This window comes from Etheostoma cragini, chromosome 16 (genome assembly GCF_013103735.1).
Source record: "Etheostoma cragini isolate CJK2018 chromosome 16, CSU_Ecrag_1.0, whole genome shotgun sequence".
NCBI lineage: Eukaryota > Metazoa > Chordata > Actinopteri > Perciformes > Percidae > Etheostoma > Etheostoma cragini.
In genome coordinates this window covers 5,512,721-5,536,211 of record NC_048422.1, presented here as the reverse complement: position 1 = coordinate 5,536,211, position 23,491 = coordinate 5,512,721, and the positions used below count along the sequence as shown (strand labels likewise).

General features: G+C 41.9%; 1 protein-coding gene across 2 annotated transcripts in view; it reads right to left on the bottom strand.

Annotated features, from left to right (window-relative positions):
- The window catches only part of ehmt1b (euchromatic histone-lysine N-methyltransferase 1b), a 35,782-nt gene extending 14,031 nt beyond the window's left edge, over positions 1-21,751 (bottom strand). Inside the window, exons 1-9 of one of the 2 annotated variants that reach the window (XM_034896504.1) lie at positions 21,653-21,751; positions 11,349-11,439; positions 10,723-11,255; positions 9,504-9,771; positions 9,216-9,364; positions 7,043-7,198; positions 6,031-6,102; positions 5,823-5,925; positions 533-655 (exon numbers count right to left, since the gene is read on the bottom strand). In XM_034896504.1, the coding sequence (XP_034752395.1) occupies positions 533-655; positions 5,823-5,925; positions 6,031-6,102; positions 7,043-7,198; positions 9,216-9,364; positions 9,504-9,771; positions 10,723-11,255; positions 11,349-11,439; positions 21,653-21,673 (1,516 nt within the window). In that variant the 5' untranslated portion in view covers positions 21,674-21,751. Of the gene's footprint in view, positions 1-532; positions 656-5,822; positions 5,926-6,030; positions 6,103-7,042; positions 7,199-9,215; positions 9,365-9,503; positions 9,772-10,722; positions 11,256-11,348; positions 11,440-15,001; positions 15,184-21,652 lie in introns of those variants that run through there. The other variant, XM_034896505.1, reaches the window with a different exon arrangement.
- Between the last annotated feature and the right edge of the window lie 1,740 nt (positions 21,752-23,491).

The following is a 23,491-nucleotide window of genomic DNA, read 5'->3' as shown; positions in this document are numbered from 1 at the left end:
TATATATATATATATATATATATATATATATATATATATATATATATATATATATACATACATATATATATATATATACACACACACACACACACACAATTACATCAAAACAATCAAAACTTTGTTGGCAGCATTAACAAAAGGGATGAGGGGCACCCGGATAGCTCAGTTGGTAAAGTGGGTGCAATTACTGAACATAGCGGTTTACTCCTTGACGCAGCAGGCCCGGGTTCGAGTCTGGGGAGGCGACCACTCTACCACCTATGCCACTGTTGCCCCCTTAAACCTAATTATTCTTCGCTCTGACATTTGGTACGCGTTAGCAAACGGATCATCAGGCCGTAAAAATGAGACTCACAGTGGCTTTAACATTTTAGTTGTTTTTTTTTGTTTCAAGTAAGCAGCTAGTGTTCCACACAGTACAAATGATCATATCAATACTTGTATTAAAACAAGTATTGTTAGCGGTGAAAAAACATCAAACATGGAATGGATTATTATGAACAAGCTTCCTAATTTCCTCTAAGATCACCTTTGTTCTGTGAGTGAAGCGCCGGCTCTTGGGGCTTGTTGAGGTTGACCGACTGTGTGCACTCCTTCCCAACGCCCACCTGGGCCCGAGCTGAAGCCTGAGGCGGATCCCTCGCCTCCAGTTCTTAACACAACAACAGTGACCAGTAAGCAAATGCCTCACCGTTTACCATCAAATTGAAACATCTTGTAAACAGAAAGAAAAACAGAAAATACAGCAATGCTATGATTCAATTGTATAGGGATACCTGTAAGAAAGTGTGACAGGAAGAAAATAAAAATCTGTCTGACAAAGCAATTAAATTAAGAAATCTTAAGTGAAACCAACTCACAATTGTTTAGCCTGGATTTATACGATTTTGAACATTAAAGTAATACATTTATTTTTGTGACAATTGTCCATCCCCTTGACTTCACACTTGGCGTGTGTATTGCTGAAGGAGGAAGTGCAGTGTTGAGTACAAGCTCTTCAGATCTACATATTAAAAAGTAGTGTTTTGTGTTCAAACTATGTGCTGTGTTGTATTCAACTGTTACACAGTTGAACGGCATTCTGGTTACAGCTTGCCTAACAGCTCGTAGTCTGTTGCTCACTACAGTAGATGAAGATGATGAAGAAAGCAAGAATGAAGGAGTTAGCAACTCAAAATTGCAAGCATCAGTGACGTTTGACGACTTTCAAAATAAACGTTTTTGATCCCAGAAATAGCCTGGTCCCAAATAGTTAGCCGTTAGCAAAGGACGCGTATTCTGTAGCATTGCTGAGGGATGCAACTGCAGATGTCTTCAGAATTATGGTGTGTTTAAAAAAGTAAATAATGCTCAAAATATCAATGCATTGGAACACTGCACATTCAATTCCAAATCCAAACATGACCAAAACCGATCAAGTTTGTGTTATATCTTTACAGGAAGTGAAGAAAAAGGAATATTAGGCTATTAGCAGTATTTGCATTTTTCTTTACAAACTCAAACATTTACTATATGAACTGACAAATGTCTTGAGGGTTTGCTTTACTTTGAATCACTGCACTAATATTTAGTTGCATAACCATTATTTCTGAGAACTGCTTCACATCTGTGTTGCATGGAGTTGTCCACTTTCTGCCACCTTTAAATAGGTATTCCAGCCCAGGACCATTGAACTACATTCCACAATTCCTCTGCATTACTGGTTTGGCCTCAGAGACAGCATTTATGATGTCACCCACAAGTTTTCTATGGGATTGAGGTCCGGGGATCAGGCCGCTCCATCTGGAACCAAGACTTTGCTCCTTACTGGTGTGTTTTGGGTCACTGTATTGTCGAAAGACAACATGAACTCTTCAAACATGTTCATGTATTGAAACTGATCCATGATTCCTGGTATTTGATAAATAGGCCCAACACCACAGTATGAGAAACATCCCCATGACATTCATTTTGCACCACTATGCTTTACTGTCTTCACAGTGTATTATCGCTTGAATTCGGTGCATGGGAGTGGTCGAACAAACTGTCTGCGGCCCCTTGACCCAAAAAGAACCATTTTCTCTCATCAGTCCACAGAATGTTGCGTCATTTCTCCTTTGGCCAGTCAATGGGGCGGCTGTGGCTCAATGGTAGAGTGGTCGCCTGCCAGTCGAAGTGTCCTTGGGCAAGACACTGAACCCAGAGTTGCTGATGTGTGAGTGCTTAACTGATGAGCAGGTGGCACCTTGTAAATCGCTTTTTAAGGTGGTATCACTCTTTCTTGTCAAACAAGCCACAGCAGGTGAAGTTTAACTGCTCCCTGTCTGATCCAGCAGTGTGCAGTCCTGGCGCTCCTGAAGGGTGTGTCAGTTCACCTCTTTTGTTCACAGTGTACACAAGTGACTGCATCAGCTCCGACCCAAACCAACATATAGCAACATTTTCAGATGACACTGTCCTTCTCAGTTTGCTTTTATCAAAAAACAAAAGCGTCTACCAAGTTGCTGTGGACAAGTTCTTAAACTGGTGCGATTTACACCAACTTCATATAAACACAAGCAAAACTTTGGAAATGCTGGTAGTCCCCAGATAGCTGGAGATCAGAGCCCTGTAGCCACTCATGGTCATGACATCAAGCAGGTGTCCTCTCAAATATCTAGGAGTGCATATTGATAATGACCTGAGTTGGTACACACATGTAACAAATGTCTGTGCCAGAAGTCCTCAGCGTCTCCACTTTTTGCTTAGAGTGAATTAGAGTGCTGGAAAAATAGGATGTTAATCTTCTATACAACAACAATAGTCAATTCATCGGTATGCTATTACCAGCTAGTTTGGGGAATTTGACAGTAAAATCCCAAAACTCAGATTTTCAATCTAAATAAGACGGCAGCCAAAATTATGGGAACACCTGCACCTCTCAACCTGCAGGAGGATTTTGATCAGGCAACCATGAGGCAGGCTAAGACCATTCTGTCTGATAACTCTCACGTTGTGTTTTCACAGTTTGAGCTGTTGAACTCAGGAAGGTGGTACAGGGTTCCTCTGTGCAAATATAACAGGTATAAGCACTCATTTGTTTCTCTGGCAGTTAGGCTTATTAATGAGCAGCAATGAACGTACAACTATAAATTCTTTATTGTACATCTGTGACTGAATATATGAATAGAGGAATGAATGAATTTTATAAGACTGAATGCACGGATGCGTATGGAAGCAGGATTGAGTGGTTGTAAGGTTGGTTTTCCTTGACTCTATAACACTTACTAGTAAATTATTTGCCATGAAGAAATATCCCTTCTACCCAAAACTATGATTTATGAGGTTAGTGATGTTGGACTGCTTATTATTTTGAAAGTGTTGTAGAGTCATAGAAAACCAACAGACCCAACAGTCATGACATGCATGCTGCTCATTCTTTGGAATCGAATCTGTAATTGAAAAGGCATGTTCAAAATAATACCAGAGTTGCGTTCAACTAGTGAGGTGATTGATTCTGTGAAGAAACAGGTGTCAGTTATGGCCCATATTTAAGGAAGGAAGGAGGCAAATGTTGTGCTGGTTATAGTGCATTTCCCACTGAAATAATCAGCAAAATGAGTCGTTCCAGACATTGCTCTGAGGAACAGTGGGCTTTGATTAAAAAGTTAATTGGAAAGGAGAAAACATATAAAGAAGTGCCGAATATTATGGGCTGCTCAGCTAAGATGATTTCAAATGCCTTGAAATGGCATCCAAAGCCTGAACAAAGTGGGAAAAAACGGTCAACTACCATTCAAATGGATCAAAGAATAGCCAAAATGGCAAAGGCTCAACCAATAATCAGCTCCACGAAAAAAAAAGAAGACTTAAAGTTACCTGTGAGTACTGTTACGATCAGAAGAAGGCTAAGTGAAGCAAAGCTATCAGCTAGAAGCCCCAGCAAAGTCCCACTGCTGAAAAAAGTAGTACTTAATAGGTTAAAATTTGCCAAAAGGACACACTGACTGGCCAAAGGAGAAATGACGCAACATTCTGTGGACTGATGAGAGGAAAATTGTTCTTTTTGGGTCTAGGGGCCACAGACAGTTTGTCCGACGACCACCATGCACTGAATTCAAGCCACAGTACACCGTGAAGACAGAAAAGCACAGTGGTGCAAAATGAATGTCATGTTATGGAGAGGTTTCTCATACTGTGGTGTTGGGCCTATTTATCACATACCAGTGATTATGGATCAGTTTCAATACATGAAAATGTTTGAAGAGGTCATGTTGTCTTATGCTCAAGAGGAAATGCCTTTAAAATGGGTCTTTCAACATTACAGTGACCTTAAAAAGCGATTTACAAGGTGCCACCTGCTCATCAGTTAAGCACTCATACATCAGCAACTTCAGTGTCTTGCCAAAGGACACTTCGACTGGCAGGCGACCACTCTACCACTGAGCCGCGGCTGCCCATTGACTGGCCAAAGGAGAAATGACGCAACATTCTGTGGACGGATGAGAGAAAACTTGTTCTTTTTGGGTCAAGGGGCCGCAGACAGTTTGTTCGACCACCCCAATGCACCGAATTTAAGCCATAATACACTGTGAAGAAAGTAAAGCATAGTGGTGCAAAATGAATGTCATGGGATTTTTCTCATACTGTGGTGTTGGGCCTATTTATCAAATACCAGGAATCATGGATCAGTTTCAATACATGAACATGTTTGAAGATGTCATGTTGTCTTATGCTGAAGAGGAAATGCCTTTCAACAATACAGTGACCCAAAACACACCAGTAAGGAGCAAAGTCTTGGTTCCAGATGGAGCGGCCCGATCCCCGGACCTCAATCCCATAGAACACTTGTGGGGTGACATCATAAATGCTGTTTCTGAGGCCAAACCAGTAACGCAGAGAAATTGTGGAATGTAGTTCAATGGTCCTGGGCTGGAATACCTGCATCCCAGGACCATGCAACACAGATTTGAAGCAGTTCTCAGGAATAATAGTTATGCAACTAAATATTAGTGCAGTGATTCAAAGTAAAGCAAACCCTCGAGACATTTTTCAGATCATACAGTAAATGTTTGAGTTTGTAAAGAAAAGTGCAAATACTGCTAATAGCCTAATATTCCCTTTTCTTCAGACGTTTCATACACATAATGAGTCAGCCGTGTCTCTGTGAGTAGGGTCCATCACACTCCCTCTCGCAGTTATAAACAGCCTATGTGACGATAAAATTTGTTTTGGTTCAAATAATCGTGAGAATAATCGCGATCAAAATTTTGATCAAAATAATTGTGATTATCATTTTGGCCATAATCGGGCAGCCCTAGGTAGAACACAAACCTGATTAATTTTGGTCATGTTTTGATTTGGAATTGAATGTGCAGTTTTCCCAATGCATTGATATTATGGAATTAAAAGCTATTCTAAGGATTTTGAGCATTATTCACTTTTTTTTAAACACACTGCTTTTATTCTGAACACAACTATACATGTTGCATCCAATAAATATAAACATAGGATGTGCAGAAGAATGTACAACCCTTGCACATCAGGGATTATCTGTGCTTAAAGCTATAAAAAAATATGACCAGTATCAGCCAATAAAAGCTGATGTCTGCTCACTGTAAAATGCCAATCGATTTTAAGGTGTAGGAAGAAAATATGTAAATATGTTACTTTGGAGTATGAGTTTCACTGATGATAAATGAAGCCCATCCCGTTTCAAAGAGAAAACAAACTTTCATTATTTTTAAATGAACTAATGTTGCTAACAACAGTGGCAGATCCTTCTGTTGCTCAACATGTGGCCCACAGCTGAGCGCCTGTGGACTTTATACAGGTGTGGGTGTGAGCGAGGCGACCATCACCTTTGGCCTTCATCCTCCTCTTCCTTTTCCTAGACGGCCTGAGCCATGCGCTGTCCCTCTTCATTTTCTTTTTCAACTTCTTCTTCAGACTGGACTCTGTGCTCTGGGACAGACATACACAGACATGATTTTTAAAAACCGGTACTGTCTTTGGTAAAAAGAGGGGATGTGAGATGAAGTTGGGTTGAGTAATAATGATGCATCTTACCAAGTCAGACTCAGTGCCCTCCTCCTCTCCCTCTTCTTCTCCAGACTCTTCAGACTCCTGCTCCTCTCCCACCTCCGGCAGAAACAGAGAACAGAGTTTATCACCAGCGTTTAGCATGACTTATTCAAACAGGCTTAATGCTTATAAGATCACATGTGTCAAACACTAGGTGTGCGGGCCAAATCCAGCCCCTCTCAAATTTCCATCCGGCCCGCATATCAAATTAGGTTCCCAATAAATTGTGGTCCCCTTATGGGAAATTTTTTTTTTTCAACTTGCAATTACACATCACTCAAAGCAGAATTTATAAAAAATTGTCGACTTTGAGACTCAGAAATTCCCACAGAACCAGAGACTTTGCATATTCAGGCTGTGAATCAGGTTGCTGTTAGTCAGCTGTGTGGTAGCCTACTTAGAAAATGTAATCATTGTTTTGCTGGATTTGCTAAATTGGCTTTGGAACTTCAGGGCTTTATATGGATCAAACTAAGTGAGGAGACTATATAAAACAAGCGATAATTGAGTCTTACTTTTTCGATGAAATAGAAAGCATGTCAATAAACTAAACATGTCTGGCCCTTAATGTGACTCTCTTTTTCCAGTGGGGCCCTTAGTGACATTGAGTTTGACACCCCCGCATTAGGATCACACAATGATACTCTGATCAAAAACCTGGTTCCTACAGTTTACTCATTTTTTCAGCTGATAATAGGCTCACCTGGGAAATTAGCTTTCCCACAGACAGCAAGTAAAACATATGACTGAATGGTTTAATTTATTTTCATTGTCAAGACCCTGAATATTCAGTCACAGACTTATTGTTTTTCACAAGTGTCACCAAACACAATTGCTGCCTGACTTAAATCAAACAATTATGAAGCTCCTTCTACTTTCTGCGCACATTAAAAATATTTTATGCAACAGCTCTACAATACTGCTGTAAACAGGCGCCGACGTTCTGCACTTTGCATAAAGGATGAAATGGAAGGGGAGGAGGGTTTTATGTTCCAACCTGAGAGATGGGTTCAGATGTTGCTTCCTGTACATCACTTATAGGTTCTTCTGTGGGCTGATGTCGCTCCTCTTCCTCAGACTCCACCTCCTCCGACTCTTCCTCCTCAGACGCATTTTCCACCTTCTCCCCATTTAGGTTTGCTACCTCTTTAGTCTGTGAGACAGAGGAGTGGATGACGATGATTAACAATCTCAAAATTCGCTGTTAAATATATTTCTGTGGTACAACTGAAAAGTATGAAAACTGTCTAATCAAGGCATCTAATACATTCAAGACTAAAAAAAATATACATATAAAATCTGACTGTTAGATTTTGACGCATCCGGAAAATTGCGAAAACCAAGTGCAGTCGCAAAAACCATCAAGCGCTACAATGAAACTGGCTCACATGAGGACCGCCCCAGCAAAGGAAGACCAAGAGTCACCTCTGCTGCTGAGGATAAGTTCATCAGAGTCACCAGCCTCAGAAATTTCAAGTTAACAGCAGCTCAGATTAGACCTGAATATCACACAGTTGTAGCAGCAGACACATCTCTAGAACAACTGTTAAGAAGAGACTGCTCAATCAGGCCTTCATGGTCAAATAGCAGCTAGGAAACCACTGCTAAGGAGAGGCAACAAGCAGAAGAGATTTGTTAGGGCCAAGAAACACAAGGAATGGACATTAGACCAGTGAAAATCTGTACTTAGGTCTGATGAGTCCAAGTGCGAGATCTTTGGTTCCAACCGCCGTGTCTTCGCGAGGCGGAGAAACGGTGACCGGATGGATTCTACATGCCTGGTTCCCACTGTGAAGCATAGAGGAGGAGGTGTGATGGTGGGGGGGTGCTTTGCTGGTGACACTTGGATTTATTCCAAATTGAAGGCATACTGAACCAGCATGGCTTCCACAGCATCCTCCAGCGACATGCCACCCCATCCGGTTTGCATTTAGTTGGACCATCATTTATTTTTTAACAGGACAATGACCCCAAACACACCTCCAGGCTGTGTAAGGCCTATTTGACCAAGAAGGAGAGTGATGGAGTGCTGCGCCTCCACAGTCACCGGACCTGAACCCAGTTGAGATGGTTTGGGGAGAGCAAGGCAAAAGGGCCAACAAGTGCTGAGCATCTCTGGGAACTTTTTCAAGACTGTTGGGAAACCATTTCAGGTGACTACTACTTGAAGCTCATCAAGAGAATGCCAAGAGTGTGCAAAGCAGTAATCAGAGCATAGGGTGGCTACTTTGAAGAAACTAAAATATAAAACTGTCACATATTGTGTAGCTACAACGCCAGAGAAACCGTATTCTCGGCTTCCAATGTTGTTTATTTCTCCCTGCTTTTCGCTCACACTACTAGTGGAACATGTCCAGTTGTATAGTATTTGGTTAAAGATGCAGTAGGTAAGAGTTCTAAAAGTAACTTTCTGTTGCTGAAACTGACCCTATGTTCCAGTAGAACTACAAGCAGGTAATTTAAAAAAAAGAAAGCCATAGCCTCTGTCACCACCTTCAGCCGGTAGAGCGATTTGCAAAAATGCACAAACTCCATAAAACGTTTGCTGTCTTCCAAGTCGACTATTAAACGAAGAGTTCCACCAACAACATCACCGCGGTGGGTCCGTTCTAATTGGACAACGTTCAACTTGTCAGTTCTGTCAGCTCATCGTTCTGATTTCAAACATCTGGTAACATCAAAACGGTAAGTGAATCAGTGTATGTAATATAAATTGGAAAATAGTCCATAGATGTAGTCATTTGCGTTTTATTTTCCCTATAAAGACTTTCTTGTAAAAATCATTTTGTAGACTTGTTGTAGATGTTAAAGCATACCTCTTGCCAAAATACAACCTAGGGATTTTTTTTTTGAACGGACCAGAGTCTAACTTTAGTTAACCTCGCAACTTTTAAGATTGAACAAATGAACATTTTTGGTCAAATGGCCTTGTGAATGGGAGGGCTAGGGGTACTCCTACAGTACCATCTAAATCTGTATTTTTAATACACTAAGAAGGCTCGACACAACATAAAACTTTGCCCCTAGCTCTCCCATGCAAAAGGCCATTTGACCGGGCTGTTAAGAAAAAAAAAATCTTAAAAGGAAACACTGGCTCCAAAGTGAGATGTCACACAAATGAAGACATCACCTAAATTGGGATTGGTTTGACAAATCCGAGGAGCACTGACCTGCGGGCTCTTGGCAGACTTCTGTAGTTCCTTAAACATTTCCAGCACACTTCTCTGCCGAAGCCCTTTGGTTTTCTTCTTAGGAACCAGACTGTACATTCCCATCCTCCTCTTCTTCTTACGTGATGACAACCCTCCTGAGTAAGGACCTACAACACACACATTTACAGCAAAACTGTCAATAGAGGTAAGGCTTTGGTCTGATCCACTGATGAGGTTTCTTTGAAGCCCCCCAAAAAATTGTTTCTACAGTAGGCCGGTTTCTGTCATGTGTTAACAGAGTCTCACCTAGTTGGAGCTTGGCTGGGGCTGGAGGAGCCGAGGCTGGGGGAGTCTCAGGGGCTGCTGGAGGAGCCGGAGGTGTCGCGGCAGCTGGAGGGGGTGCTGGTGAATCTGATGAAGCTGTTTGTGCTGAATCTAGCATATCCGGCGGACTCTGAGGTAGATGGTTCTGCGCAGGGGACTGCTGCGAGGATTTCGGAGCATCAGGTGCAACATGAGTCTCCATTTTCTCCATTTTGGCACTCTTTGCTTCTCTTAATTCCCTGTTAATAAGCTGTAGGTAACAAAAACAAAAATCCTTTATGACCACTACGTTTTAATGATTTTAACAGGGTAGGGTATCATTAAAAAAATTAAAAAGTGATACCGGTACCAAGATCAATACTGTGACTTGGATATTAACGGTACTTTTTTCAATACCAATTAAAAAAAAAAAAGAAAACAAAAAAAAGCCATTACAATTTCACACATTACAACACAAATCTTTAATTTTTCAGCTCATACTCCGTGAGCCCCGTGAAAAGGGTCATTTTGTTTTCACCCAGATAGTATGTGCAAATGATTGCATGTGCTGCTGCAAGAAGACACTGATCACTGTGTTTTATGGTAAACAAGGTCCTACAGCAATATGCAACACACGCAACACACACACTTATAGAAAGTGGTGCTGGTAAATACGCTCATTCAATAATAGTTTTTCCATCTTTTAGCTGAATTGTATTGTAATATACCAACATATTATTGTGTTACTATTGAACCAAAAATCTCTCTTTCCGAACTTTCTTAAACATATATAGAGTTGTGTCTTATGTAACGGAACACAGTTGACTCCATTAAGCAACAATTATATAATTGTGCATACACTTGTCTCATCAATTAAGACGGTAGGGACAAAAGTTGACTGGCCTGCGCAAAGTCCTGACCATAGCCCCACCCAACAGCTTTGAGAGCCTGAGAGCCTGGACTCATCACCCACCATCTGTGTTGGTAGCCAGGTTCAAAAATGGTGGATGAAGGGCAGAATAACGCCCATGGTTTGGAAGGACATGTTCAACTATCACATAAGATTGTAATGTAAGTGTGTCCTCATACTTTGTTTGGATGTGCATATACTTTTGTCATTAACTGTTTACTGATAATGGGGAAAAAAAAGTCATTTATTCAATAGATGCAAAGAGAAATAACTCAGGAGCCGCTGATGATGCATCAGATTCTGACGCGTTACCTTTTGTGCCGGACTGACAGCAGGTCTGGACATGGTCTTGCGCGCTCTGTGTATGGTGACGGGTGCTGGAGACGGGGCAGGAGACGAGGCGGTTCCATTCTTAGTGTCTGGTGTCTCCCGTCCCGACGTAGTCCCCGTACTGGGGTCAGTCCTTAGTGCAGCTGAACTCGGTGCACTGCCAGTCGCCGAGGCTGGGGGAGATTTGGCCGCGTCTCCCCCTGTCGGTGAGCCCGAAGGCAACCAGTTAGTCCTGTGGGGGGGAGCTCCCGAACCTGGCCCCGCTGCAGAGCCGCCATCCTGCTGCTGCTTAGTGAGAATAAATCCATTGCTTCCAGTAACAGAAGCGTGCGGCGGCTCCATGTCTGACAGGCCGTTCTCAGTCACCAACTGTAAAGTCTTGGTGGCGGTGGCGGTGGCGGTGGCGGAGCCGTGCGCCGGGCTCTTGTGCCTCCTGTCGTCACATTTGGTGCCGTTTAGCATCGTCTCCGCCGGAGGGGAAGAGGCCAGTCTGGCTGCTATCTCTTTGTCTCCATCTATGGAAGAACAAAAAACAAAAACAAAGAAATGATACAAAATACAATGTAAAGGGATCATTTTTATAAATGAAGTGCTTTCAAGTTTAATACCTGGTTCATCCTCTCCGTTGCCCATTGCATCATGTTCCTCTTTCTTTGTGAATACACCCTTATCCAAGCTGCCCTTGGCTAGACCAGCGGGCTGATGAAAAAAACAACACATGTCAATGGAAATTTGAATTCAGAGCTCCGGCTGAAAATTATTTTATATTAATTCTCAATCTCAATCACGAATAATAATTCACATGATCCCAAAGGCCAGGTTGCCTCTTTAAAACTATTGTCTGACCAACAGTTCAAAACACAAAGATATTCAGATATCAGCACAAAAACTACATTTATTAGTCGACAGACAGATGGTTAATCAGCAACAATTTTCATTATTAGTCTAATTGATGAGGTCATTTATCAAGCAAAAATACCAAATAACCTCTGTGAGGATTTTGAACTTCTGTCTGTTTTACATGTCAATGTAAAATGAAAGTTAGGGCTTTAAGTCTGTTGGGCAGCCCAAACAAGACATTTTAGGAATAAATGTTTAACGGACTGGTTCTAAATCAAAACAAATCAAAATAATTGATGCAGACCTAAATGAAATAAAACTGAGAAAAGCAGCAGAATGTTTGGCACTTTACCCGATTATCAAAATGGCTGATTTAATCATTTTCAATCACCTGACAACCCTGTTAATTCACCAATTTGTGATGTGAAATATCAAGGTCTTGATTTCTTCCGTTAATGCACTGAAAGCGGTGTGAAACCTCTTTTCAGTAATGTGTCTTTGTCAGAATAAAAGACTATAGAGTAAGCCAAGAGAATGAGGTCGACCCCCATGCACCTTCCATTGTCTGTCTTCTCCCTTTCTATGCTACAGCCAACCAGTAGAGAGTAGATGCACAACCGAAGCTTCAAAAGAAATCTTAACCACCCACAGACCCGTCTTTAAATCTCACAGGAGCAAGCAGTTGAAGACGAACCACCAGGAAATGTAAAACTCTCTCTTCCTCCTTAGCATGACCGTCAACCTCATACTCACTTTGGGGAAATAGGCCCAAAGGACACAAGAGGCCCAAAAAAACTCAATCGTAAATCAACACTTTCGCTTTACCTTTGCTCTATTTGTCTTTATACTTAGACAACTTTTTAGACAACATGTCAAAGTAAAGTGGTCCTTAATGAGCAGCATTCCTAGGACTCGCCGGGCAGGTTAACAGTCTCCCTGACCGAGCAGAATGAAGGTATACAGACACATGTGCTGCTCTGGGCTGGGTGTCACAGTGTCTAGTGAATGGTAAAAGCAGGTACTGCATCCGACTGCCTCAAGAAAGCAGAAGAAACATATTTCCTCTAAACTAGCCCACTCACAAGACCTGTGAGAAATAGAGACCACCAAAAGCTTCATTTTGACAAACGGATTCAAGCACTTCAATTCTCCTCTCAAAGGGCTCTGACAGTCAGATCCTTCAATTGAACAGACAAGGCATTGTCCTTAAACCTGCACGCAATCGAGACCCCAACTAAAAGAGCCATCAGGACACATGTCCCAAATCATTGTCCAAACACGTGCTCCTGAGTCCCTGAATCAAACACACGAACATGCACCTTGTCATTCAGCAGCCCAGCCAGGCCAAGAGCCGGGCTGTGAGAACAATATCTTAGGGTGTTTCCCAAAAAACATCTAGTCTGGGACAATCCTGTGCCGTGTAGGACCTCAAGTGAGCACATGTGAAGGTGAGGAGAACAACAATCCTTCAGATCATTTTTTAATGGAATGGGGACAGCCGGTAAAAACAAAAAGAACACCGGCCTCTTCCCTCCCCCTAGTGGTGGGAAGTGGAACATACACACGGGAGACAGAAAGGAGAGGTGGGGGGGAAGGGAGGCAGAGAAGCCTGTCTGCAGATCTCCGCCATTTCGCAACCAGATTGTTTACTGACACAGCGCGGCCATTGCAGCGGTTTTCCACTAGATGGGGAACATAGAGGTCTGGAGGCTCATGGAGGAGGGTATATGGGCTGCTGAAAGAAGCTCCAAATGGAAAACCAAGGCTCTTAGTGCTCATCAGGAACCTCAAGTAGGATATTAGAATTGACTAAAGCTTGAGCTATGGCTGCAAATATAAGTCTCCAATGGTTCATAGTTTAAAAACCAGAATAGACCTTTCAACAAATAAGCTAAGTTATTATTAGAAATAGCCTAAGCTCGTATGTGTAATATTTGTAATGCTATAAAATGTTGTTATGGAGTAATCATTCACTGCCCCTACAACATAATGTGAACCTTGTATGTGACGAGGCCTACATGTTTGCACTAATGTGTAAAGCCTACTAAACAGGTCACAGCTACCTAATTATAAACCAAACACATTTCACAATTAAGCTGTAGACAGTCAAAGGCTTGCGCAAGGTGTCAACACCCAGATGACATGAAATGATTTTTAAAAGTACACAAGCGCATTTTACACAGCCTAAGAAAACAAAAGGATGAAGTTACCTCCCCGGCCTTCTAAATCAGTGACCCTTACATTTTAGTCATACAATATCTTAAAACCAAGCAGCATCTACTGCCCAGGGATCTGAGCAGTTCGACCAAAGGGTTAGCCCTTTTCAGAGTGTCTTGTTTGAATCATTTAGAGGCCTGAAGAGGTAAACTATCTAACAAAGACTGGAGGAAAGTCACAAAAATACCACAGATTGGTCACGCTGCCCCTTCAACTGTCCCAACCTCAGAATTGGAAACCACTGTACTAAAGCATCAGAAATGGGGGTCCTGGTACTCTAATGGTCTGACATGTAATAGCAGTGATCCCAGTCTGCATCTGGCACGTCATCCGTCCTCTCCCCCAACACTTCTATACTGTGCGCTATTGATAAATATTTGAGAGGGTTTTCCATAAGATTTTAAATAAACTAGCTGATAAAAAAGCCAATAATTTACCTGCCCAGTGATTAACGGTGCAAACTGACTGATCAAGACATGCCAGGTCTGGCCTTCAGCCAGAAGGTTGCTCTGAAGATCAACGCCGGTAAACATGGAAGCTGACACCGCAGCCTGACATGCATCCTTTAGGTTGATCAGCAGTCACTGCAGCCTTATGTTCCAGTATATACATCCAGCACATACATCCAGTCCCCTGGGACTTCATTATGACCATGAGAGATAAGAGAAAGAGGAGGGATAAAAGGAAAATCATATGACAAAAAGAACGTTGGATCCGAGTTTTAAACATCTACTCTCAGGGTAGATTCCTGAACTTTGCGAGGTCAGACGCTCATTTCCATGTCTCGAGTTACATCATATTTTCCGCGTTGTGATTGCTCTAAATACAGCGGTTGTGCTAATCCATGAGGAGATCTCTCCAACAACAGGATCTAGGAAGCCACACATCTCTCTTTGACACAGCAGCACTGCTACCCATAAAAAAAGATTAAAAAAGAGAGAATGCCACTCTTTGAGATTAAATTCCTTGATTTCAGGAGTCAAGAACAATCAGCTGCTCTTGAGCGCATCTTCCAAACTGAGAAACCATCTCAACAAGAAGACGGCAAGAGAGCTCGAACTGATTGTCACCTTTATAGAAAATGGCTATAAAAGAGCTGAGAAGCAAGACTATGCATCTCCTCAGACCATTCAAAGCCAATCAAGAGTGAAGAGTATAAAGCTAACATGTCTTTTCCCCAGTGTGCCTCCAGGAAGCATCATACCTGCTTTCTTCTCATGGCCTCCATTGAGGAGAAGAAGGCGTCAGAGAGAGCGAGAGAGAGAGCGAGCAAGAGAGAGAGAGAGTTTGTGTGTGTGTGTGTGAGGGAGTGTGTGTGAGCGAGAGAGAGAGAGAGAGAGAGAGAGAGAAGGGGGTGGACAGAAAGAGGAGGGGAGAGAGAGCGAGAGAAAGAGAGAACGTGTCGAACAGATTGTTCCTCTTTTCCTTTTCTTTCCCCGCATGCACATTCACCTCGCCGGTCATGTGACCTGGTGGCTCCCTCTGTCGGTCCTCCTCTTCAGACGGTCTCCACAGAGCATGCTCAGTCAGTTCACTGGAAGTGTAACACCACTCCATTACTTTAAACTACAAGAGCTCTTTGCCACTGAAGATATACACTGGAACAGACTCACCATGCAGATACTGCATACCCAATAACCCTGCACAACACATACCCTACATGGGTTTATCTCACAGCTAGAATCATCTTCTCATTTTCTTATCTTGTGTAAAATCGAAGTTTATTTTTGTCAATCATGTTTTTGGGGGAAAAGGGCTTTATAGTTCGTGTGTATGAACAACCACTTTAGGGGCACCAACAGAATGAGGACATCGTGGACATTGGGCCACATTAGAACCTTTAAAATGGGAGTCTTTTGTCTCCACAGAGCCTCGGGCCAGGGAAGGAAGCAAAACCCACCGCTGCCAGGCCATGCAACAGATACTGGGAGTCTCAGATGTAACAGACCAAGCTGCTATTGAGGGATAACGCAGCCCAGCCTTTTCTGGGTGAATATATAAATGTACAATACCAGCTAAGCACAATGCAACATCAAAAAAGCTTCTCTAGTTCTGTATTTTTCTCTATATAACATTGTAATTGTCTGTTGACTTTTTTTTTTTTTTTCCAATCAAAAATTTAGTCTATAAAATTGCAAAGATGCCCAGTAAAAGCTACGACAACTCACTGTAATGTCAATGTGTAATGGCTTGATTTGTCCGTCCAACAGTCCACAATCCAATTACATAAATACATTAAAAGCCAGCAAACCATCACATCCGCGGGGGACTTTAAAAACAATGATCTGATCAGAATCAAAACAGAAGCTTGTCCCTTGCATACTGATATGCGTTTTCTTCTCAGGGGACGTTTCAGACACGCAGGTATGCAGATGTAGAGATATTGGTGGCTTCTCCTGTTTCACAACTAAACAATAATGTCCTGATGACATAAGGGCTCAGGTTTAATGACTTACAGGGCTCAATGCACAAAAAAGAAAGGAAACAAGTTCTTACCTCCAATCGCGGCAGAGTTTCAACAAAATAGAGACAGTAAAATAACAGATATTAGATACTATAGTGTATACAAAAGAGAGGTGTAAAGCCAGTGGACAGTTAGTTCACTAGGAGCTATGCATCACCCATAAGACACAAAAGGAGGCCGCGGATAAGCAAAGACGAGTCACTTACTGCTGACTGATACAACAAAGCCTCATCCTGTACAGTATGTAACGTGTATGATATAAAACTATAATGTGAATCTCATTTTAACTACGGCATTACAAATGTTTGTGCCCGTTTCAGGTAACAAAGATGATCAGAATCAGAAATGATCAATATTGTCATTATAATCGTGGCACTTTTACATTGCTGCGTTTTGGTTTTTAAGCAGGGTTTTCAGCCAATCCTCGTTCACACAAGTGTTTTTAGCTCCAGTGCAACAACAAATCTCTGTTTAAAGACGCTCAAACCGCAGATCTCATCAAACTTGTTGTATATTGGGCATGCATGTGCCGGGGGAAACAGGAAGCATCATGTATACTTTTAGCCTAGTCTCAGACACAGAAATAAAAATGATCTCCGAGATGGAGACATCATGAGGGGTAAGACCAAATCAGGTGTTGAGACGTTAGCTTCATTATTGGCTTCTCTTGATGTGCATCATGATTGCACAGATTTAAACATACACACTAAAGAGACAAAGCTGACGACAGTATACTTCACGGCAACAGGACCAACCGGTAAGCAACGTATGTATTCTGACCTTTAGGGTATCAATTTGGAGAATTGGATAAGACCCACATCACAAGTTCTTACATATGTACCTTAAAATAGCTACCCCACACCTTTTGAGAGAGTATGAGCCCCCCCCGCCACAGTCTCACAAATTCCTGTCTGAAACACTGAAACATGTTAGCATTTTCATGTTAGCATTTAGTACAAGCACCACTATGCCATTAAACACAAAGTTGTTCTTTTAACTGGTTGTTTACGTATGATACCAGAACTGTCACTAGAACACTGGTTGTTGGGGTGTAAATCGGTGTAAATCTCAAAATTTGATTCAGATCCTTGGGGACACAATTTGATTCAAAAATTGAGTCACAATTCAAAACGATTCCCAATTCAAAATTGATTGTCGATTCAGTACATAGGGGTGCTGATTTCAAGTGTGGCTGAAGAGTTCTACTCAAAGAATGTACCGTTATTGCTGTTTATTCTTACATTAAAAGGATTTTTTTCGTCCCCCGCCCAGGAAAGTTTTGATTAGTATTTTAAAAAATAGACATAGCGGGGTTTTTTTCTATCCCAGAATACATAAGTGGTGTGTAGCCAGACCATACTCCACTGCTGTCCCAGCCTAGTGGAGCTCTAAATATCTTTAGAACTAAATTGGCTACAGTGCACCAAACCTGGTATCATGGTGTGTACTGTCCACCAAAGCGTATTTATTATATTCTTTGCAACGTTATCGCCACATATTTACACTGTGCAACAAACGGCAGCAGCATCACAATGACCTTAGCACTTGTTCCATTTAGCCTTTCTTTTCTGGTGGCCAAGAGTTGAACACAACGTTCAACTTTGGGTAGAACTCAGCAGTTTTTCTACCCAGCCACCCGATACCAACGAAAGAAGGGTAGGACAAATATCACAAAGACCAACCGACACATCCTACAAGTACAAATGCTGAACAACAATGGAGAAAAATAAAAAAAAAATAATAAAACAAAACAAAAATAATCTTTTTGTATGTCCTTCAGCCTTCCCTTCATCCAAATCAAGGGCCAGAGCAGTTAGGTTACTCTACCTTGTGCCGACCGTTTTCCTTACAGATATTCTGTATCATAGCAACCAGATGCAACCAAAGCGTCTCTACTGTAGAAACGCAACGCCTCCAAAGCGCTCCCAAGTTTTTGCGATGTCTTTATGAAAGTATTACCAGCAATTGTCCAACCTATGAGAATTTGGCCGGACAAGAGCATATCGACTAGAGGTTGTCCAATACCATTTTTGGCTTCCCGTTACCGATTCTGATAGTTGAACTTGCGTATCGTCCAATACCGAGTACTGATCAGATTCCAGTGTGTCATATATTTTATTATGTTTTAACAGCTGTATACTACTATCCCCATGTGGATATGATATCATATGATTTCTATTATTCTTGTCAGTTAGGCTCAGGTTAAACTCTTTGTGAAACATGAACGTACAATGAATGCCACAGAACTTTCTTTTATCATCCAGTTTGACAGTCAGTGATAACGGAAAAAGAACATAAATAAAATACTTTGACGTAGATTTTTTTAGGACTTTATTATGTGGTATCAAATTGGTCCATAAACTCCAGTACTTCCCGGTACCAATGCCAGCGTTTTAGGCAGTAGGGGAGGCGATACTGATACATCTCTAATATCGACCAACCAATAGACCGATCAACCAACCAGATGGTGTCAACTGCCCAACTGAAGAAAGGTCCTGGTTACTACAGTTTAGCTGAAATTATTGACGTGATACAGGGATCCAGACTAACAATTTACATTGGTTGCACCTTACTTACTGTTTGCAGCTGCCTGGCGCTCAAAGTTTTAGGGATTGGGGCTACTCTGGTAGGCACACACACACACACACACACACACACACACACACGGGACCAGGAAATCAAAAACACCTGTCCCATGTAATACGACTCTATACTGGAGCACTGCAGTCAACAATGCCTTACCTCAAATTTAAATGTATACCTTTTTCAGTTAAAATATGATAATTACTGGGATGGTAAATTAAGATTTGTACTGTGAATGTATCGTTAAAGAACTCAACTTAGCGCTCATCGGCCTTTGGGTAGCCTTTTGCCATCCGTCTGTACAAGACAATGCAGATTAAGTCCCCAGAGGCGCTGTGGAGTAAAGCCCAATTCATGGTCCTGCGTTGAATCAACGGCATAGGTACATACCTATGTTTAGATCTGGAATCTACACCATACCCTACGTCACCTGACATGTACCTCTCAAAAAATGAAACTGCACATTGTGACGACGCATGTTGCTAGGCTTGGTGGCGTCACATTCCCCCCTAATCAATTCTGGGTTCTCCTTCTCCATTTAAACATGAAATCAAGGTGGCAACTGTTCCTGCTACGACTTTACGACTGTAGTCAGAAAAAACAGTGGAGACACCTTGGGGCAAAGCTAATCCCTATTACTCTCTCACTCGCTCTACCACACACTGGCCACGCACACACACACGGCGGCCCTGCTATTCTCTTAAAGAGATACGCTAAAACAAGACACCAGCGCTTGAGTATGAACATTAGGCCACTTGAGTATGCTACGGCATACAACGTAAGCTCTGCACAGAGCCCCTGCACAACCCTGCTTAAGGTCTGGCTACACCACTAACAGCTCCGGACCCAGCAACGGTGCCTCTACAAAATAGTCTAAGGAAGAACCTTGTTTTAGTGGAACATGTGCACAACACATACAATATTAAATAAAGTTAACTGTTCACAAAGTACACCAATGTGAGCTATTTAAATAATGGTTAAATCCATAATTAAACATATTTTCTTTTACTCTGTGTGACCTTTGACCATAGCCATCCCCACACATCGGCCCCAAACGTCCCAGTTGGATAGTAAAGGCCGTAAACATTTCTTTGTAAACCTTCCAAATCATTCACGAAAGAACGAAGCAGGCCCGAAGCGTGCGTGCGTGCACACACACGCACACACACACACACACACACACACACACGATGAAGGACATCTGGCGCGTGGCTCAGGAAATTATACTGGAAAATGTACTTCCGTTGATCCAGACTACACAGGAAGTAACACGTTTTCTTTCTTGGTGATTTTAAAAAGTGAAATCAACACCTTGATATGTAGAACATATTATTATACTATTGGGTGATTCATTTTCAGTCAATCGCCAAATCTACTGACCGACCAACCAATGCAGCAGGACTAGTCATCCCACAACTTCATTGTCAACTGTTTTCATAGGGGACTGATTGTGAGGGTGTTAATTTCAGGCACATGGTTTCTAAGAAGAAGAAGAAAAAAAAACGTAGTTGCCTTTCTCAATGAAAATCCATTATACTAGGGAGGAGGCAGAATTTTAATAGAAATCAAAAAATAACAGATAAAACCAAAACTATCTACCACTAGATGTATGTGGAGAAATTAGTTTTTTATATTTAGGTGAACTGACATTTCATGGCGACCCATTGTCTCTATGTCAACGCATCAACATACCAGGAGAGACAATGTTATGAGTTCAAACGGAAGTAGCTGCACAGCTCAGTGTCCCACGCCTTTCTTCACTACACCTAAAAATACTACTACCAATACTCCCAGCCCTGCTGAGCTGATTATCATCTCAACGCTTCTCAAGCGACCTCTGCCGAACAAGACTGGATCCCAGCTCTCAAAAGGCAAAAGAAACGGCAGGACTGATGGATGATTTACCACCTCTGTACCATCTTTGCTGATTAAACCTTAATAAACACAGTGCAACTTGTTACAGCTAACTGAACCTGAACTGCCTTATACCGACTGAAAGTCATGGTCATTACTGCAGATAGCTAGCAAAGACAAGCCCCCACCAGGAGAGTTATTCCTAATAAAAGTTGAATGTGAATAAAAAGAATCACGCAAAGAGCATCAAAGCCGGTTTAAGAGCTGGCGCCATATAAACAGTGGATGGTTGCATGTTACTTTCATTGACTGCATCAATTATCATGTAGCTAACAGACTGCACAGCATAAGATAACATAACATTATCAGCCGGGAATTTAGAAGTATTGTTCCAAACTACATAGAGACTAGCCTCTCTCATTTAAAAAATAAATTCACCGCAATAATCGGTTGATGTGGATTTGAGAGTATACACTGTCTGCTAACTAGCACGGCTGCTAGCAGCTAGCTAAACAGCAGTGTATAAATTAGCCGTCAATGTGAGTCATTGACATACAATAACACTAAAACCACGAATAACAGCCGCTAAAAACGCATGCATATGTATCTGTAGTTAATTCTGAACCGATAAAATTGGACAGAAGCAGGACAGTGCCGTGAGCCAGGACCATGTATAACTAATCCATAGAGCAGAGACAACAACGCGCCCGGACAAACCATTCATGTTCCGGGGCGCAGCATCTTCCTGCACATTCAGTTGCCCTCCGGTCCAGCACAAAAGCAAGAGACTGCGGGCTGGCAGCGGGCAATTTACGAAAAAACGACACCTCGACATCGACAATTCTCGCGTTTACAAGCGTGGTTCTGGCTGACGGAGCAATACACATTATCCAAACCTTGTAAAAACATTGTGAAAGTAAAGCAAGCTTGGGATAGATAAGCAAACACACTCACCTCGGGTCCAACCGAAGCCATGGTGCCTGGACGTTAACTCCGCCCACCCGCGAAGACGTCACATATACTGATTTGCAGACGGCGGTAATACCACACCTGGGAATATGATGATCAATAATGTCAATCCTTATGATATTAATATTAATAACCCCATAAGCCGAGATAGTACGATCACAAGAAAGTGAACTATGTGATAAATAAGTAGCCCAGTAGGCAAGGGACAAAAACCTATTATTACATATTTTGAATGGAAAGATGGAACTTGTTAATCTTTTTATTTTATGAGGTAAGTTTCATATTTATAAGTCAACATTTTCCAATTCAAGACCATCTTTTAAACTATTACAAATTGAAATTGACATATATTTTGAGTTTCTCGAATTAGTAACAAATCAACAAAGCTACAGTTATTTCTGATATATACCCCCAACTACTTAATAAGAACATCTGTTGTCAATATCATTAACGAAGTTTGTAAGTCACATTTTTATTTATTTATTTATTTATTTTCTCTTCATGTGTTTGTTCATAATGTACTTATCATTTTTTTACTTGTTCTCATATTGATCATGCGGGCCGGCTCTGTGGTCGGCATTAAGCTGGACTCACTGGTGACGGTGGCAAATAGGAGGACATTGGACAAACTGCTGGACATTACTGAAAAGGCCAGCCACCCCCTGCACACCGTCATCAGCACCCAGAGGAGCCGGTTCAGTGGAAGGCGGCTCCTTCTCAAGTGCCGGACCAACCGACTCCTTTGTCCCTCATGCCATCAGACTGTACAACTCCTCACCAGGGGGGAGGAGGAAATAGGGCAGAGAGGACAATACATACATACATACATACAGTACACATACATGCTTACATACATACATACAGTATACATACAGTACACAAACAGACATACAGTGGTGTGAAAAAGTGTTTCCCCCCTTCCTCATTTCCTGTTCCTTTGCATGTTTGTCACACTTAAGTGTTTCGGAACATCAAACCAATTTAAACAATAGTCAAGGACAACACAAGTAAACACAAAATGAAATGAAAAATTGATTGCCCCCTAAACCTAATAACTGGTTGGGCCACCCTTAGCAGCAACAACTGCAACCAAGCGTTTGCAATAACGTGCAATGAGGCTTTTACAGCGTCCTGGAGGAATTTTGGCCCACTCGTCTTTGCAGAATTGTCCTAATTCAGTTACATTAGAGAGTTTTCCAGTATGAACGGCCTTTTTAAGGTCATACCACAACATCTCAATAGGATTCAGGTCAGGACTTTGGCTAGGCCACTCCAAAGTCTTCATTTAGTTTTTCTTCAGCCATTCGGTGGTGGACTTGCTGGTGTGTTTAGGATCACTGTCCTGCTGCAGAACCCAAGTTCGTTTCTGCTTGAGTACACGAACAGATGGTCGGACATTCTCCTTCAGGATCTCTTGGTAGACAGCAGAATTCATAGTTCCTTTTATCACGGCAAGTCTTCCAGGTCCTGAAGCAGCAAAACAGCCCCAGACCATCACACTACCACCACCATATTTTACTGTTGGTATAATGTTCTTTCTATGAAATGCAGTGCTCCTTCTACGCCAGATATACTTGGACACACACCTTCCAACAAGTTCCACTTTTGTCTCATTGGTCCACAGAATGTTGTCCCAAAAGTCTTGGGGATCATCAAGATGTGTTGTGGAGAAATTGAGACGAGCTTTGATGTTCCTTTTGCTCAGCAGTGGTTTTCTCCTTGGAACTCGGCCATTTTTGCCCAGTTTTTTCCTGATGGTGGAGGCATGAACGCTGACTTTAACTGAGGCAAGTGAGGCCTGCAGTTCTTTGGACGTTGTTGTGG